The 20062-nt window shown below is 40.7% G+C and overlaps 1 protein-coding gene across 1 annotated transcript in view; it reads left to right on the forward strand.

Moving 5' to 3' along the window:
• Window positions 1-16690, forward strand: part of LOC124259570 (tetratricopeptide repeat protein 21B-like) — a 49284-nt gene extending 32594 nt beyond the window's left edge. The window contains exons 23-37 of the mRNA XM_046693723.1: window positions 39-127; window positions 1139-1259; window positions 1804-1869; window positions 2365-2467; window positions 4189-4299; window positions 4499-4580; window positions 5983-6133; window positions 6721-6882; window positions 7281-7344; window positions 7794-7919; window positions 8314-8427; window positions 10388-10498; window positions 11357-11477; window positions 14074-14141; window positions 14436-16690. Coding sequence (XP_046549679.1) covers window positions 39-127; window positions 1139-1259; window positions 1804-1869; window positions 2365-2467; window positions 4189-4299; window positions 4499-4580; window positions 5983-6133; window positions 6721-6882; window positions 7281-7344; window positions 7794-7919; window positions 8314-8427; window positions 10388-10498; window positions 11357-11477; window positions 14074-14141; window positions 14436-14513 — 1567 coding nt within the window. The 3' untranslated portion in view covers window positions 14514-16690. The remainder of the gene's footprint in view (window positions 1-38; window positions 128-1138; window positions 1260-1803; window positions 1870-2364; window positions 2468-4188; window positions 4300-4498; window positions 4581-5982; window positions 6134-6720; window positions 6883-7280; window positions 7345-7793; window positions 7920-8313; window positions 8428-10387; window positions 10499-11356; window positions 11478-14073; window positions 14142-14435) is intronic.
• Window positions 16691-20062: the final 3372 nt, after the last annotated feature.

The raw sequence follows: 20062 nt of genomic DNA on the forward strand, positions 1-20062 counted from the left end.
GTGTAAAACAGCTTCCTTTACATATGTTTCTTCCCCAGATACGACCTAGCAGAACTATTGCTCAAACTTCGACAATACGACAAAGCTGAGAAAGTCCTAACACAGGCACTGGATAATGAGGGACAAGGTGCGTTTGATTCCACTCACAATATACCCCACTTCTTCTGAACAGTTACGTCTTATTGACTTTCTTCCAATATTTTATTGTACCTTGATTATGTCCTGTGTCCTGACCTAGAATTTAGCCAAACATACTGTTGCATACTTATGACCACCATTTTGACCATGTTTACTTTCGACCAGTGAAGATCCAGGTTAGAATTGGTTTTCAGCAGTCTAAGTAAACTTAGGCTCAGTATTATTCGTTACACTGCTATACTGAGTCTAACAAAACCTTGTGGAAGGTCGCGTCAGCTGACCTTTCAACGGACCAATCAGAACACAGCTTACAAAATCGCAAAAGTTGACATTTGCACATACCTTTTGAACTTTTACCTCCGAATTTTTTTGTACCCGGACGATTCGAATGCTATTTTCCGTTATGATTGCTTCTGAGTGATGCACATGGAGCATGCCACAAGAGTGAGTAAACAGTCGCTGAGAATAGCGTTTTGTCAGTATTCAAGGATGCCAGCTTGCAAAAATATTAGCTAATCATAGCCATGTCAACAGAAACCCAAAGCGTATATTCTGCAGGTCATACATCTGTGTTTTATCGCGGGTTTTGATTTGTTATGAGATCACTGTTGGCGACCGGGGAAGAGAAAATCCATTTTGTAAGTCCGCCAAACCCTAAATAGTAGCCGTTGTCTGATTGGTTAAATCCGTTCGTCCGTCGTTTGATTGGACGGTCATAGGTCACTCAAAAGTTACCTGGCGAACCTTCCACAAGGTTTTGTTAGACTCAGTATAGCAGTGTAACGAATAATACTGAGCCTACGTTTACTTAGACTGGGTCTTCAGCAACCCAAAAGGTGACTAAGAGGATTGGGTAGTCTTGCTGACTTGATTGACACATGTCATGCCATTATCCCAGTTGTGTAGATCGATGCTTATGCTGTTGATAAATATTGCTGAGTGCGGCGTTAAACAACAAACCAACCAAGCAACCATGTTGACTCACTTGTATGAACTGTAGATCTGGACACGCTGATCGAGCACACGAGGTACCTGGTCCTGCTGGCCAGGGTCTACCAGAAGAATGACAGGATGGACGATGCTCTGGAGACTCTTAACAAAGGCAGGGACATGCAAGCCAGGTAGGAGACTGCATCTCAGGATCATTGTAGTTTTGCCACTCTTTGGGGACATGTCTCAGTCTGCTGTCTTGTCAGTTTGTTAGCACTGAAATGTAAAGTCCCAGCTCATAGGCTGATCCAAAGGGGGTCCTTTTGTCCTGAACGTTCATTAAATGACCATTGAAACTCTCGTGAAAACGGGTGAAAATGAAGTGTGCACCTGCCCTTTCTCAAAAGTGTGCCCCCGACCCCCTTCTCAAAATGCTGTAAATTATCACATAAATGGGCTCTAGTGTTTTTGAGAGATTGGGTCGCTTGCATATTGTAGCAGTCTGTGCTAACACTATTGAAAACACTGTCCTTAACTTTTCTCTTAGAATCCTTGTGGTAGTATTTAGTGTTAAGTGCATTAGGTGAGCAAGACCGAACAGAATGTTACCTGACTAGCACTTCCAATTTGAGGCTGAAGTCTCAGACTGCAACAGCCTTCCAAGAAATACAGGAACTGGCAATCATGGACAGTACCTAACACATTCTTGATGACCCTTGCTTGTGCGTATTTCAGGGTGTTGAAGAGAGTTCAGATGGAACAGCCTGATGCCTACTCAGCCCAGAAACAGCTAGCTGCAGAGTAAGCCTTTGTTCCATCCATTCATTAACTATAGCAACTATTTCAAAAATGATCTGGACAATGAACCAGTTTGGTGATGGGAGCAAAAGGGCTGAATGAATCTTACCTCTTTATTGGTAATGATGATAATAGTCCTCATATCCCAAATACAGGCATGTACTACTCAGAGAATTTAAAGAACACTTGATTCCTTCACATTGCTACAGTTTATATGTCATTTCCTTAACTTTTTTAGGAGTAGTATATATCATTCAATAATTGAGAGGAATATTTGAGCCATTCTTTGATACACCTGGCTTGACAAATTGATTATGTGTGATTGTACTGCTGTTGTATGGGTTGTCTCTCATCATATCCATCAGAGGATTGTCTGGTCCACTTTTGAGTACATACAAGCTGATGTGTTAACTTTTGAATATTGCTGTGTGCAACAACAGCAAACAAGCAAAACCTCCGCCTCAGTTGTTGTTTGAGTAATGCCCCTTGTTTGTGCAGTATCTGTTGCCAACTGGCCCAACACTCGGCCAATCAGAGGGATTACGAGAAAGCCATCAAGTACTACAAAGATGCTCTGGTCTACAACGAGAATGATGGCAAGGTGAGCAGTGACCTTTGACCCATCACCTAGATCCATTTGCACAAAGCTGCTGAAATTGTAATTCCAATACTTTAACATAGACTTTGCTAAGATCAATTTGTGCAAGTGGGCCCTGGCAAACACCAAGACAGGGAGCGTTATCATTTACTGTAAGGTTATCAGTTAGTGATGTGAAAAGAGACAAGTATCCACAAAAAGTCATTAAAGATAAAAATGATTTTTTATAATAAAGGTAAGCTTTGACCTGTCATTACTTGATGAAAGAGGACTTGTATTGGTTCATATACTTTAATGTCACCTATATAAGTAAGCCTTGACCTGGCTGTACCTGATGACATAGGACTTGGTTTATATACTGTAACATTACCTGTGTAGGTAAGCCTTGACCTGGTTGTACCTGATGACATAGGACTTGGTTTATATACTGTAACATTACCTGTGTAGGTAAGCCTTGACCTGGCTGTACCTGATGACATGTAACATTACCTGTGTAGGTAAGCCCGTGGCTGTACCCGATGAGGACTTGGTTTATATACTGTAACATTACCTGTACCTGATGACAGAGGACTTGTAGGTAAGCCTTGACCTGGCTGTACCTGATGACATAGGACTTGGTTTATATACTGTAACATTACCTATGTAGGTAAGCCTTGACCTGGTTGTACCTGATGACATAGGACTTGGTTTATATACTGTAACATTACCTGTGTAGGTAAGCTTGGTTTATATACTGTAACATTACCTGTGTAGGTAAGCCTTGACGTGGCTGTACCTGATGACATAGGACTTGGTTTATATACTGTAACATTACCTGTGTAGGTAAGCCTTGACCTGGCTGTACCTGATGACATAGGACTTGGTTTATATACTGTAACATTACCTATGTAGGTAAGCCTTGACCTGGCTGGACTGTACTTGATGACATGTGAGCTGGTTTATATACTGTAACATTACCTATGTAGGTAAGCCTTGACCTGGTTGTACCTGATGACATAGGACTTGGTTTATATACTGTAACATTACCTGTGTAGGTAAGCCTTGACGTGGCTGTACTTGATGACATAGGACTTGGTTTATATACTGTAACATTACCTGTGTAGGTAAGCCTTGACCTGGCTGGACTGTACCTGATGACGGAGGACTTGGTTTATATACTGTAACATTACCTGTGTAGGTAAGCCTTGACCTGGCTGGACTGTACCTGATGACGGAGGACTGGACTGTACCTGATGACAGAGGAGGACTTGGTTTATATACTGTAACATTACCTGTGTAGGTAAGCCTTGACCTGGCTGGACTGTACCTGATGACATAGGACTTGGTTTATATACTGTAACATTACCTGTGTGGGAAGCCTTGATGTGTACCTGATGACATAGGACTTGGTTTATGTACTGTAACATTACCTGTGTAGGTAAGCCTTGATGTGGCTGTACCTGATGACAGAGGACTTGGTTTATATACTGTAACATTACCTGTGTAGGTAAGCCTTGACCTGGCTGGACTGTACCTGATGACGGAGGACTTGGTTTATATATATACTGTAACATTACCTGTGTAGATGACCTGGAGGACTTGCCTTGACCTGGCTGGACTGTACCTGATGACGGAGGACTTGGTTTATATACTGTAACATTACCTGTGTAGGTAAGCCTTGACCTGGCTGGACTGTACCTGATGACGGAGGACTTGGATTATATACTGTAACATTACCTGTGTAGGTAAGCCTTGACCTGGCTGGACTGTACCTGATGACGGAGGACTTGGATTCCTGCCAGCATCAACTGATGACGCTACTCAAGAATGATAAGGAAAACGATGCAGCTACCATTGTAAGTATTCCCATCCAGTGTTTTGAAAAATTACAGGTCAAAGTCAAGGGATCTTTGTCATGGTCAGAACAATGATAATGACAGGTTTTGGGTGGTCTTTTTATTCCATGTTATACCCATTTTTATCTAGGACAATGTTTGCATTAAGACTGACATGATTTTAAGAGAAGATGCATATTCTTAGTTTTCAAATTTTCAGATGTTGGCCGACCTGATGTTCCGCAAGAATGAGTATGACTCAGCCATGTTCCACTTTCAAAATCTGCTACAGCTGAAACCTGGTATGTATGAGTTAGACTTGCTAAGTAATCCTGCTCCTATTGTTTACACATCTTTAAACAGGCTTGTTACCTGTGAAGGTCCGTGTTAGAATTGGTCTTCAGTAACCCATACTGGTCGTTAGAGGCGACTAACGGGATCGAGTGGTCAGGCTTGCTGACTTTGTTGACACATGTCATCGCATCCCAATTGCGTAGATCGATGCTCATGCTTTTGATCACTGGATTGTCGATTACTTACAGACCGCCACCATATGGCTGGAATTTTGCTGAGTGTGGTGTAAAACTAAACTCACTCACTGTGCATGCACGCCCGCCCGCAAACTCACTCACTCACTCACTCACTCACTCTACAGGCTTGTCTGTTGGAGGGGACAATGTGTATCCTAAGGGAAGACATGGAACCTTAGGAAATGGTGGTTGAGTGGGTGCCCTCATTTAAACCCCAACTATCTACTATTCTCTTTGGGTTCAAGATTGATCACTTGTCAGGCCATGGCTCAGATCTGTATTTTTTGTTCATGTTTACGTTGTTTAAAAAATTAAGAGAAGTCAAATATCTCCTTCCCCTCCCTCCAAGATGGAATTGCTTGCCACTCTCACATCCCAGCCTCTTGAGATGAATTGGAAGATCTATGTCACCAACCCTAACATGAAATAGTAGCTCTATTTCCCCACCCCCTAAAATGATATAGTTTGTGCTTGTTCCGGACCCCAAGATAAATGATCATGTCCATGGACACATCATCAAACATGAAAGGTAAGGTCTATTGAACATGTCATCAAAGATGAAAGGTAAGGTCTATTAGATCTGCCATCAAAGATGAAATGTAAGGTCTATTGGACCTGCCATCAAAGATGAAAGGTAAGGTCTATTAGACCTGTCATCAAAGATGAAAGGTAGTGTCTATTGGACCTGCCATCAAAGATGAAAGGTAAGGTCTATTGAACCTGTCATCAAAGATGAAAGGTAATGTCTATTGGACCTGCCATCAAAGATGAAAGGTAAGGTCTATTGAACCTGTCATCAAAGATGAAAGGTAATGTCTATTGGACCTGCCATCGAAGATCTATGATAAAAGATCAGGTCCAGGGGCCATTTGAAAAACTTCATGAGTCTTTCTAGGAATTTACAAGTTGCATATGACAAGAAATGTTATGAATAGCAACAGGACATTCTCTATATCAAGGGCAAGAAGTAACTCTGAGCTGCTGTGCATGTACAATATATAAGTTGTTATCCATAATAAATGTTCCATGTCTTCAAAGTCCTACCAAAGACATACTGGAGGTTATTAATCACATTGATATCTGTTACTTATAAAAATTAATGTGACTTTGTTTTGCTACCATCTACATTTGGTTCATAATGATGCTGATACACAAATGGAATTGTTCTGTGTAGATAACTATGATGCTTTGGCTCGTCTGGTTGACTTGATGCGGAGAGCAGGGAAGCTGGATGAAGTCCCCAAGTTCCTGGAGCTGGCAGAGGTTGCATCCTCCCGTGCTGGAATGGAGGCTGGCTTCAGTTACTGCAAGGGGTTGTATGAATGGTATGTGGACCTTCTTGTGTTGATGCATAGTGTGCAGAGTTGCCTCCCCTGACTGCAATGGCCTCCTTGTATTGATACTAAGTATGCAGAGTTGCCTCCCCTTACTGCAATGGCTTCCTTGTATTGATACGTAGTGTGCAGAGTTGCTTCCCCTTACTGCAATGGCCTTGTATTGATATGGAATGTATGGAGTACGGAGTGTGCAGAGTTGCCTCCCCTTACTGCAATAACCTTGTATTGATACGGAGTGTGCAGAGTTGCCTTCCCTTTCTGCAATGGCCTTGTATTGATACGTAGTGTGCAGAGTTGCCTCCCCTGAGTGCAATGGTCTCTGTTATATCTTTGTTAAGTTGCCTTGTGTTGGCTTTTATGTTAGTGACGCTGTGAATTGGGTGATATGGCTAGAGGAATTATGTGTGAATATGGAACAATGCTCTTAATGTCAATCACTAGACAGCCTACTCCAGACTAGATCATTATCGACCACTTGACAATTGCTGGAATATTAACTGTGGCATTAAAGTACAAACAATATGTATACTCCCGTCTCCCATGCATGTTTCATATTCCCTTATTATTTTCTGTAGGTATACTGGCAACCCTACTACAGCACTGAAACTGTTCAACAAGGCAAGGAAAGACTCTGATTGGGGAAACCAGGCTATTTACAACATGATCGAGATCTGCCTCAACCCTGACAGTGATACTGTTGGTGGAGAGGTGTTTGAATCTATGGATGGAGACTCAAGGTGAGGACACATCATAGGCGGATCCAGAGGAGGGATGCAGGGGTGCACACCCACCCTTTGGACCTGAAAGTTTATTAAATGACCATTGAAATTCTCGGAAAATGGGTAAAATTGAACTGTGCACCCCACCTTGGTTCTATTCCCAACATGGGTACAATGTGTGAAGCCCATTTCTGGTGTCCCCTGCTGTGATAATGCTGGAATATTTCTAAAAGCGGTGTTAGATTAAACTCACTCACTCACTCACAATGGGAGATGTTCATTCTAGGTGTTAATGGATTGGTGTTATTTTCATTTGTCAGTTTTCAGATTTTTCATTTGAAGCCATTAGCAGCATTGTTTGTATTTCCATGCAAATATAAATGAATCCATCAAAGTCTTGCTGTTGTAAATTGCAGTGGTTCCGCCGACCGTGAGAACAGTGAACAAATGGCAGTGAGGACAGCCGAGAAACTCTTGCGAGTAAGTGCAAGTTTTGTCTTCAAACATGTCCTCGAAAACCTTTGCTTCTTATTAGTTTTATAGATTGGCAGCTTGATATCTGACGCTTATTCCAGGTGGATTCATTGATCATCATAAATTGACAGACTGAACAGCACTCAGGCTTTCAGCATCACAAAATTGTGCACAGTTGCCTCCCTTAGCTGCCACTAACCATTGCTGTTGTGTCACATTTTAACATCAACACAAATCTTCATCACACTTTAGCTACCATTGTTGAGTAATGGTGTATTCCAGACTAAAACAGTGTTAATCACTGGCCTGGATGTCACCCAAAATTGAAACCATGAAGAATTTGTGTTGACCTTCTATTTGGATACGTACTGAAACACTATAAAAAGCTCACTCACCCTCATTCCAGATATGGATATATGTTAAGACTGTTCAGTTGAAATATTTGGATATTTCAGGAAGTGAAGCCGAAGCCAGGTGACTTTCGCCCGAAATTGCAGGTGAACATGGCCCTTATTGCATCCAAACAGAAGTCCAATGTAGAGAAAGCCCTGTCTGCGTTCATGGATATTGCTTCATATGAGGTAAAAATGTTTAACCACTGAAATAGTTTATTCTATAATCACATCCTTGATGACAGTAGAGAAAATGATGCCCATTGTAAGTTTGATATCCTCATGGCATTCCAACATCTGTAGTCCAATCAAAGTTTGTTCTTCAAATCTTGTTAAGATGTATTGAGACAGTGTTGAATATGACTATCGATAGCTTTTAACGTAGTGCATTTAAGACAAAGGCTGCTGCTCTTCTGATCAAGTGAAATTTTCCGTGTAACATGGGGTCCAAGGAAGTGTTTGGATCTTTTTCCACTTGGGAGCATTGATGGTTATGTTGTGAGCATACAAAGGGTGAAGGAAAGTAGCAATGTCCAAGATTTCTCTACTGAGTGAGAGCTCACTGTTGACTTTTGTTTTACAGAGGGATCATGTCGGAGCTTTGTATGGCATGGCAGCAGCCTACATGGTCCTGAAACAAACTCCCAGAGCTAGGAATCAGCTCAAGAGAGTGGCGAAAATAAACTGGAACATGCAGGTAAGTTAATTTAAAGGGCTAGTGCAAATAGGTGAGTAAGTGAGGCTAGTACAAATGAGTGAGTGAGGCTTGTACAAATAAGTGAGTGAGTGAGGCTAGTAGAAGTAATTGAGTGAGTGAGTGAGGCTTGTGTACAGACAAGTGAGTTATGCTAGTGCAAGTGAGTGAGGCTAGTAGAAATATGTGAGTGAGGCTAGTACAAGTAAGTGAGTGAGTGAGGCTAGTACAAATAAGTGAGTGGGTGAGGCCAGTACAAATAAGTGAGTGAGGCTAGTAGAAATATGTGGGTGAGGCTAGTACAAATAAGTGAGTGAGTGATGCTAGTACAAATAAGAGAGTGGGTGAGGGCAGTATAAATAAGTGAGTGAGTGAGGCTAGTAGAAATATGTGTGAGGCTAGTACAAGTAAGTGAGTGAGGCTAGTACAAATAAGTGATTGAGGCTAGTAAATAAGTGAGTGAGGCTAGTAGAAATATGTGAGTGAGGCTAGTACAAGTGAGTGAGTGAGGCTAGTACAAATAAGTGAGTGAGTGATCCTAGCAGAAATACGTGAGTGAGGCTAGTACAAATTAGTGAGTGAGTGAGGCTAGTACAAATAAGTGAGTGAGGCTGGTGCAAATATGTGAGTGAGTGAGTGAGGCTAGTACAAATAAGTGAGCGAGTGAGGCTAGTACAAATAAGTGAGTGAGGCCAGTACAAATAAGTGAGTGAGTGAGGCCAGTACAAATAAGTGAGTGAGTGAGGCTAGTACAAATAAGTGAGTGAGTGAGGCTAGTGCAAATAAGTGAGTGAGGCTTGTGCAAATATGTGAGTGAGTGAGTGTGAGGCCAGTACAAATAAGTGAGTGAGTGAGGCTAGTACAAATAAGTGAGTGAGTGAGGCTAGTACAAATAAGTGAGTGAGGCCAGTACAAATAAGTGAGTGAGTGAGGCCAGTACAAATAAGTGAGTGAGTGAGGCTAGTACAAATAAGTGAGTGAGTGAGTGGCTAGTGCAAATAAGTGAGTGAGGCTTGTGCAAATATGTGAGTGAGTGAGTGAGGCTAGTACAAATAAGTGAGTGAGTGAGGCTAGTACAAATAAGTGAGTGAGTGAGGCTAGTGCAAATAAGTGAGTGAGGCCAGTACAAATAAGTGAGTGAGTGAGTGAGTGAGTGATGCTGCTAGTACAAATAAGTGAGTGAGTGATGCTAGTACAAATAAGTGAGTGAGTGATGCTAGTACAAATAAGTGAGTGAGTGAGGCTAGTACAAATAAGTGAGTGAGTGAGTGACAAATTTAGTGAGTGAGTGATGCTAGTACAAATAAGTGAGTGAGTGAGGCTAGTACAAATAAGTGAGTGAGGCTAGTACTCCCAAGGTGTCCAGATTAAATCAAGAAAACGTATTTTCTGAAGACCATGTGTATGATGGTGGAAGGGTATGAGTGTATGAAATATGATCATCAGTATTTTGTTGTTGACCACATGACACTGTGTTGTTTGTTGTTGTGCAAGACACTGATGACCAAGAGATGGGTCCGTTGTCCCACTGTATGATAGTTGTTTTCTCTTGTGGTAAATGGTCAGTCTTGAGTGATGTTGATCGTTTACATTTTGTTACTGAGTTGTTTCAATTCTTTGGGATGCTTACAGCCAAGAGAAGGATGTGTTGTTTTCTGATGACCAAGAGTGAGTGAGTTTAGTTTTACGCCGCTTTTAACAATATTCCAGCAATATCACAGCGGGGGACACCAGAAATGGGCTTCACATACTGTACCCATGTAGGGAATCGAACCCAGGTCTTCGGCGTGACCAGCAAGCGCTTTAACCACTCAGCTACCCCACCGCCCTCTGATGCCCAAGAGAGGAGTTAGTTATTGCCTCTGTATAATTGATGTTTGTTCTGGAAATAATGGCAGTGTTCTATGGGATGCTGACAGCCTAGAGGAAGTTGTTTCCGAAGTGTTGTTTTGTTGTTGTACAGGATGCAAATGAGCTGGAGAAGAGTTGGTTGTTGCTGGCAGACCTCTACATTCAGTCAGGGAAATATGACATGGCCACAGATCTTCTGAAGCATTGTTTACAGTACAATAAGGTAGGTGTACAGAAAATAATTATTTACTGTAAAGTGTGAAATCATTATAGTACAGTCTCGTTAATCCGACATCGTCCGTTGCACAGCAAATTATCGGATTATCGAATTTTGAGTACAGATCACGTTCATGGTCAAAAACAGAACAATCATGATTCATATTTTTTAATTTTTAATTTATTTGTGTGTGTGTACGTGCGTGTGCGTGTGTGTGTGTGTGTGTGTGATTAGTGTTGGGAATCAACCTCTTAAACCATAATCGATTATCGACTTTAGATCACATCTTTTACAACTAAACGATATGTACGTGAAGATATGTGTGTGTGTGAAAACTGAGAAAGTAGAACTCTAGATCTACGTGTTGACTTCGATGCAGAAATCAGAATAGTACGGCTGTAGATCTAAGAGTAGATGTAACAAGTATCAATAAATCTACCATATCTATTTCCAACCTTGTTCATGAATTCGATGAGAACTGAGCCTTTCGCAAATACAAAATGTTTTCTTGAAGCAGGCACTTTGTTGACAGTCTTGTCAGCCAATCAAAGTGTTAATATTCTTAAGGAGTATTTATTGTTTTCAAAACCAATTCCTATTTTCATTAAACATTTACGAAACCTTCATCAAAGCTTGCATTTAAACATGGGTCTAAACAATATAATGACAAAACGGCTGCTCCCTCAGCAAGCTATAAATAGAATTGACTTCCTGTTTTATGGCAGTTATACAATGTTCATCAGATGGCAGAATTTGTGTTCATAATACTCCTTGCTCCTCTCGTATCATAACGTCTTGAGTGACACGTGGCAGTGTATTCACAGGTAATATATATATCATCAATATCTTTTTGCCATGTTGCAGTCATGTTGCAAGGCCTATGAGTACTTGGGATTTATCATGGAGAAAGAGCAGTCCTACAAAGATGCAGCCCACAATTACGAAAACGCCTGGAAGTATGGCAACAAGAACAACCCGGTCATTGGTAAGGCGTGAAAGGGTGTGAATGTTAAACACACCTTTGGTGAAATCTGTTCTATTGTTTTATGCTCCTGCTTATCACAATATTCTCGTGACGACAGTTAGTGCGGTCATCACATACATATTCCGATGTAGCTCTCAGTTAGTATATATTTTTGCAAATATGATTTCAGGGCATAGATTAACAATATGATTACGAAAAACTCACAAGAGAAAATCATTATTACCCAATATTTCCATTCAGTATCTATTTCCATAGATATGTGCCATAATTCTCAATGTCTGCCAAGCTCTTGGCATGTAGTGGATACTTGTGATTCTCTGACTGTTGTTTTGTTATGATTATAATACATGCAATTGGAATCTATAAAGTTTACTCATGTGAGTGAGTAAGTTTAGTTTTATGATGCTTTATGCAAAATTCCAGCATATCGCGGCGGGGGACACCAGAAATGGGCTTCACACATTGTACCCATGTGGGGAATCAAACCCACATCTTCAGCATGAGCAAACACTTTAACCACTAGGCTACCCCACCGCCCCTTACTTGTGCGTGGTATATGAGTGAGTGAGTTTGGTTTTACGCCTCTTTTAGCAATATGTCAGCAATATCACGGCGGGGGACACCAGAAATGGGCTTCACACATTGTACCCATGTGGGGAATCGAACCCGGTCTTCAGCATGATGAGCAAACACTTTAACCACTAGGCTACCACACCGCCCTTGTGGTATATGAATTGAGACAAATCTTAATGATAGTGTGATTGCACAGGATACAAGATAATGTAGAGGTCACAAATGGAATATTTTTGTAACATACCATGGAGGAAAAGAAATGTCTATTGTGATGAGTAAACTTTATTGATTTTCAATGTATTGCACCAATATACCCCTGGCCATAGCAATGTCATTATGATGATTAACAATTTGTTTATTATGTCTTATTTTCCTGTGTACAAGGATGTTACTAAGAGAGTTGCTATGAGAGTTACAACATGCATGATTGGTTACAAGGTGATTTTCAGCTTAAAGACTTAATAAGAGAATTACCAAAAGAGTTACTAGGGAGAGTGACAATTGGAGGTATTGAAGGTTTTACATAAGGAATTGCTAAGGCTGATATCCAACAAATACATGGGAGTTACAAGGTGATTTGTGGTACTTTAAACGACAAGAGATTATCTACAACAAGTACATCAGAGAGACAGAGGCAAATATAACATGTATACAGGAGATTTAGGAAAGCTTCTTTGGGAAAGTGAAAGGTGATGTACAACAATTACAAGGTGATATACATCAAGTACATGGAAGTTATTTAGAGAGCTTCTGGGGGAATTACAAGCAGTCTAAGTAAACTTAGGCTCAGTATTTTTCGTTACACTGCTATTCTGAGTCTAACAAAACCTGGTGGAAAGTCGCGTCAGGTAACCTTTGAGCGATCTATGACCGTCCAATCAAACATGAGACGGCCGAACAGATTTAACCAATCAGACAACGGCTACTACTTAGGGTTTGGCGGGACTTACAAAATGGCTTTTCTCTTCCCCGGTCACCAACACTGTTCTCATAACAAATGAAAACCCGCAAAAAACACAGATATATGACCTGCAGAATATACGCTTTTGATTAGCTAATATTTCTGCAAGCTCATATCCTTGAATACTGACAAGACGCTATTCTCAGCGACTGTTTACTCACTCTTGTGGCGTGCTGCATGTGCATCACTCGGAAGCGATCCTACGGAAAATAGTATTGGGAATCGTTCGGGTACAAAACTTTTTCGAGGTAAAAGTTCAAAAGGTATTTGCGAAATGTCAACTTTCGTGATTTGGTAAGCTGTGTTCTGATTGGTCCATTGAAAATGTCAGCTGACGCGACCTTCCACAAGGTTTTGTTAGACTCAGTATAGCAGTGTAACGAATAATACTGAGCCTAAGTTTACTTGAAGACTGGATTTACAAGCTGATTACATTTTGATTTACAAGTACAAGGGTATCGCAAGGAGTACAAGGATGTAACTAGCAGACTTATGGAATTTCAAGAGATTTACTAAGTCCCTGAGTGAGTTGCAACATATACAAGGGGATTTATGACAAATGTAATTGCTAAAAAAAGAGTTGCTGAGGAAAATTCCAGAAGAATTGCTTGGTTTGTCACTGGGAGAATTATTTGGAAAAGCACACCTTGGGTGTTGCTAAGCAACTTACTTGAAAGATCCTTCAGCAGACTCATGAAGATCCGGGTTAGAATTGATCTTCAGCAGCCCAGGCGACAAACGGGATCGGGTGGTCAGGCTCACTGACTTGGTTGACACATGTCATCGTGTACCAGTTGCGTAGATCAATGCTCATGCTGTTGGTTACTGGATTGTCTGGTCCAGACCGATTATATACAGACCGCCGCCATATAGCTGGAATATTGCTGAGTGTGGCGTAAAACTAAACTCACTCACTCACCCACTCACCAAATGCTAGGAAGATGATCAGTTCAATATTGTCTGACATGGGGCTTTGAGTAACTTCTGACATCTTCAAGTGGTTGAACATTAATTTGGTATGGCAGATGCTCTCTCTATGACACTAATCATGAATATTTACAGGTTACAAGCTTGCATTCAACTACATGAAGGCCAAGAGATTTGTGGACGCCATTGATATCTGCCATCATGTAAGAACATTTTGTTTTGTTTCTCCAAGAAGTAGTTGTTAAGACAGTTCTCCATAACGGAATAACTAAGGAATCTATCATCAGCATATCTCAAAATCTTCTGTGTTGACTAGAAATACTCAGTTTGTGAATAGTGGTGTTGAAATTGCGTTATTTATTTACTTGTTTGTTCTATGACAGCAATATACCAGCTATATGATGTTGACCTGTAAATAATGATGTTTGGACCATGATTCCACATTGTTTTTGCCAACTTGTATAATGCCAATCAAACACATCATGTTTATCTTACAGGTTCTTTCTAGCCATCCAAACTACCCTAAAATTCGGAAAGACATTCTTGAAAAGGCCAGGACAAGTCTACGTGTTTGAGAAACATCCGGGAGCACTGCTTATCACATATCACTTGAACAAGATATATATCATAGAGAGGACATATCTCACACTGTCATGTGTATATAAGGAAGCCAGGAGAATTGGGAACACTATGTTGCTGTGATACTGAAGAGATTCAAAGACTGAAATGACAATTCCTTTTACAATAAAAATAATGAGATATTTTTAGGATGATGCTTTTACTGTTTCAGAGCACCAAGTGTTCACAGTTGTAACACTGATCTCACCGACTGCCCCATTCACTTGTTAATGCTTCTAGCCAGAGGTGTATGCAAATCATCTTCTTGCAAGAGGACCACTGAGATATCAAACTTTTTATGGTTAAGACAGCTTCTGTATTGTAAGTTCCAACATTTCTGGGCTAGTTCTACGTCAAGGCGAAAGGATACATCAGTGCATCATGTGTTTTCATGCAGGATACTCTCATTGATACACTTACCAAATTACTTACTACTCATTTAATGACACTCCACCTGAGCAATGTTTTCAGTCCAATATTGCAGGATGAACTGTACTACTACAATAAGTAGTATGTAGTAGGATATGTAGTTGCTGCACCAAATGTGATTCTATAACCTTGGAACCTGCTCAGAAGTATGTGTAGTCAAGAATGTGAGTGAGTTTAGTTTTTAACAAAATTCCAGCAATATCCCGGTTGGGGTCACAAGAAATGGGCCTCACACATTGTGCCCATGCAAGGAACCAAACTCGGGTGTTCGGCACGATGAGCAAACACCTTAACCACTAGACTACCCCACCGCCCATGTAATCAGAGGTTTCCACATGATCTGACAAGAATGTTCATATCGCAGTACTCGTATTGTATCATGACCGACGTATCATGATATATATCATATCTTGCACCTGTTGTGTCTTTTCACCCCTAGTTCTTGCCCAGAATCATTCATCTTATGAAAAGGCAGGAAACGGCCCAGAAACATTACAAATATGTTAGTTTTCATGTCTACATGTTCTTCCGACTTCTAAATCCTAGACTTGAGGAACATGCTAAGAAATGGTTAAGGTATGGGAAGCAATTGTACAATTGTCTGTGGAGGCTGGATTAGTTTGTTGTGCCTTTGAGTTAGGGCTGGTATCGATACAGACCCTAAACAGATCAATAATCATTAACTAAATATCGATAATGTGTGGTTGAGTGCACTTGAGCCTTTATTTCAGAAACCATTACAACCTTCAAACGTCCTTCACAAAAACCCGAGAGTTATTCCCCTTTTCCGGCGGCATGCTTACCTTGCATACCGCTAAAGAAAGTCGAGTTATCTCCCTTAGATCACGTTTAACTAAACATATTTTATACCTTATTACCATATTTCACAATAAATATCGGAGAAAAAACTTTGAGCGAAAAATATGCCAAAATATATCTGAAATAAATGAATATGTTTCACACCATTGGTGAACAGTGAAATGTTTATGCCTGGATTACTACTAAAAACGCATCCTGAATACAATTTAGATTAAAAACCTAACTTGGTATATTGTGTGAGTAAATTACAACTTTATTCTCTCTCAAAAGTTTATTTACGATCGATGACACTATTTTCATATCAATATTCTTTAGTAATTTTTCCTGTTGACGATATTTCCGATTATCGATCTTATTAGGCATCCTTAGTTTGTCGGTAAATCCAGCTTCATGCCTGATTTCTTACACACTTTTTTCAAGCTCACATGAGGGTAAACTGATGGTAGAGCATCCACAGTCATCATTTCCTAAAGCCATCAACTCACCACAGAGATTGTCTTGACTACGATAGGATTTATGGGCTGACCACTTTATGTGCTAGAGAGAAGAAGGCATTTAAATAACAACAAAAGTTTGTCTCAGAAACCCTTTGAAATAATAATTGCCTCACAAAAATATTTTTGTAGCAAAACATGTTTCATCTCACCAATTATATTTTTAAAATGTCTGAAAAATGTATGTTCCTCTCCCGCCTCTCCCTCTCCAACCCCACAAACCAGCACTTACCATATGGTTGGTGCTGCAGTCTTAGGTTTGCCTTATTATCGTATAGTCCCTCAACTTGCTGGGATGTTTTTGTTATTTATGAAAAGTTATTGTTATATAATGTCCGTCCATTTTGTAAAAAGGGAACTTCATATATGTATAATAAATAATTCAAAACTGACGTATTTTGTTTTGGTTTGACGTATGTTTATAGACGTGTGTAGTTTCATCTTTTGTCGTGTATTCATAATACACGTGTACAAGACACCGCATTCTTGGTGTAAAAGATGGAGCATCTGCCCAGAGAGAGGTCGTGGGTTAATTATTTCGCAATGTCATACGAAAATATTTCAGAAGGGCGTACTTTTTTTCAGCGGCCATATAGCTGGAATATTGCTTAGTTGATATCACTGATGACAGAGCTCAAGCCTTGAGCGAACCCGCGAGCACTGCACCACAAGCTGACAGATATGAAGCAATGTCTCTCTCACAGGGTCATATACTCTCAGCCAAGGTCGTAAAGAGTGAGGTCGTTTTCCTGCATCCGGCGGCGTTTGGTCGGCTTCTGGCCAGCTTCTAGTTGGAGCAAAAATGCTGCCTTGTTGCTCTCTTCCGACTTAATTTCAAAATAAGTTCATAAATGTTCAAATGGGGTTTAACTACTCGCTTTGCCAGACGACTGTTGTAGCCTTCGCATCCGTTGTTCGTCCTAGGGTTATCATTTCTAAAGTGGTTCCAGATTCTCATGGGAAAGCTGCCATTGATCAAGGTATCCAACATCCAATGAACATTCTGAACCACCGACGAACGTCTTCACTTGTCTTGTATGCGGAACCCAATCCCAATCCTTGTAGGTGTCTGAACAAAGCCTGGCCAAAGTGAAACAAACACCCCTTCAGGCTGGTAGCTGGAAGCAGGTCACGGCTGGCGTTGTGGACTGTCAGTTCAAAATCCAGAATGAGAGATGTTGGCTCTAATGTCAGCATCTGTGCAGTAGCCTTCGACGTCAACAAGCTGATCAGTCGCTGGTACGTTCCCAACTTCTTGTCAGGTAGTAGGTAGAATAACTCAGGGACACTTCCATAAGGCTGTTGTGAGTGAATGATATATAACTGGTAGAAGAGTTTCGAACAAATCTTAAAAGTTCCATCCATAGCTGCTGTTGGGGAATCAGGTCAGAATGGGTACCAAAACCTAGAATCCTACTGTCGTTATGATTATCATCAATCAGGAGAAAGTCATCACCATATTCTGTTGCTGTCCATTCGCCTTGCTGCCCACTGTTGCTGCCCACTGTAGCCAGACATCTGGTATGGAGACACCTCCAAGGAACTGAACCATTCTTGTTTTCCTTCCTGCGTGTCTCTGAACACATCATCAACAACCAAGATCATCACATCAAGTGGGAAGCCACCAAAGTCCTGTCCGCCAACAACAACAACAGGCGACAAAGAAAACTACAAGAAGCCATTGCCATCAGGAGACACCAGCCAGCCATGAACCGCGACCATGGAACCCATCTGCCCAATGCCTGGGACTTGTTACTTTGATCATTGTATATGTATATGTAATCATTGCGTTATCAGTGTCTGTGCTAATCGTCTTACTCTGGTCCATCTGTTTGTACTGGCCTCTAGTTGTCTTTCTCAATTGCGTTTATCCATTAGTGTTATTACAGGCTACCTCCCAGCTGCCCTTTGTCCATTCTCCAGATATTGGCTTTTAGATGTCCACTGTTCATCTCCTATCAACACTACTTAACTGTTAAATGTTGGCTTCTATCAGCACTAATTAACTAGTGTTGGCCCCCATTCAGTGCTAATTAACTGTTAAGTGCTGGCTTCCATTTGTTCCATTGTTTTGCCTGCATCTATGTTGTCTTATCACTTTTGTTGTTCTTACATGTACATATATATGCTATCTGTCTCATACCATTCATTTACCTGATGAAGGAGTAAGGATATATTCCGAAACGTTGTGTTCCTCATAATAAAGAAGTTGACATCCATAAAATTTCTCTTCCTGATCAAATTAATGTTCCAAAGTCAATCATAATGCAAGACATTAAGGTGAAAATACTTGACTCATGGCAATGTCTGATCATTTAAAACGTTTCAAGATGTCTGTCATTTGAGTACAAATTGTGTGCAGTGCAATATTTAAACATATAGTGCTATGTACGGCTGTGGATTCAAATTTCAAAAATGCGTTTGTTTACATTCAGCGGCTGAACCATATTCCAGTGTTTTGTTGGATTTTTTAGATGAACGATTTACCTGACATTGCGTGTGTTTGTGACGTAGTCTCATCAGTATCGTACTGTGATTTATAAACACATTCTTACTACATGTTCGGAATCGTAATTTGCAAAATTTATGGAAACTGTTTTGCCGCTTATAATTTATTAGAATCCAACCTGTCTTGACTTGCCTATTTCAAAATCCAATGATGGGTATACTGAATGTGATCATCATTTAGGGCTAATGTGTTACCTTAGTTGCTTTGTTTTGGTTTTAGACGATTTTACCAATATTCCAACACTAACACAGCGGGGACACCAGAAATGGGCTTCACACATTGTACCCATGATGGGGGGCGGTGGGGTAGCCTAGTGGTTAAAGCGTTGGCTCGTCACGCCGAAGACCCGGGTTCGATTCCCCACATGGGCACAATGTGTTAAGCCCATTTCTGGTGTCCCCCGCCGTGATATTGCTGGAATATTGCTAAAAGCGGCGTAAAACTAAACTCAGTCAGTCAGTCAGTACCCATGATGGGAATCGAACCCGGCGTGACGAGCCAACCCTTTAACAGCTACGTGTAGGCTAACCCACTTCCCCATAATGTAGATGAACGGACGATGGGACACAACAGTCAAACCAAAAACAGTCAAACTTAAAAACACTATTCGGTTGCATACACGTAAAGATTTAACACGTTGTTCCAAACTGAGGTGGACGTTGTCCCTGCACAAATATAGACTCCACATATTGTATATATCAGTTACTTTCCCATCCTCGATAATCTCCAGGGTAGGGATGGGATACCCGGGACGGCTGGGTAATGAGTTGGACCAGGGTACCCATCTCAAAACCCCGGACCCGTTATGATCATGTGACTAGTTGATTAAACAATATTGTATGTTATTCTTTCATGATTAAAATGTTGTATTGTCTTTGAAGATTTAGACATAATTTCATTTCTTTTGAATATAATATGTGTATACATGGTTAAGATATTGAAAAACTCTAAATTCTATCCTCCGAGCTAAGGAATATATTGCCATTTCTCGCAAATTTGATATATTTTTGGAAGGTTTCACACCTGTCAATTTGTCTGTATGATTTTCACCCTACATCTGAGACGCACAGCGAACAAACCTTCCCGGTTGCAGCTGCTATCTTTGATACTGGCAAGTTAGGTTGTAACGGCTTATCTGACTGGCTACTGTGAGAATGCGGAGCCAGAAAAGGGAGGTAATAAAGTTATCGGGCCGAGCCGTAGACGTTGGGTTTAACGTCGTACTTGAGAATATTTCGCTCCTATGACGACGTGC

The sequence above is a fragment of the Haliotis rubra genome, unplaced genomic scaffold (genome assembly GCF_003918875.1).
Source record: "Haliotis rubra isolate DU_JTF1 unplaced genomic scaffold, ASM391887v1 Scf73, whole genome shotgun sequence".
NCBI lineage: Eukaryota > Metazoa > Mollusca > Gastropoda > Lepetellida > Haliotidae > Haliotis > Haliotis rubra.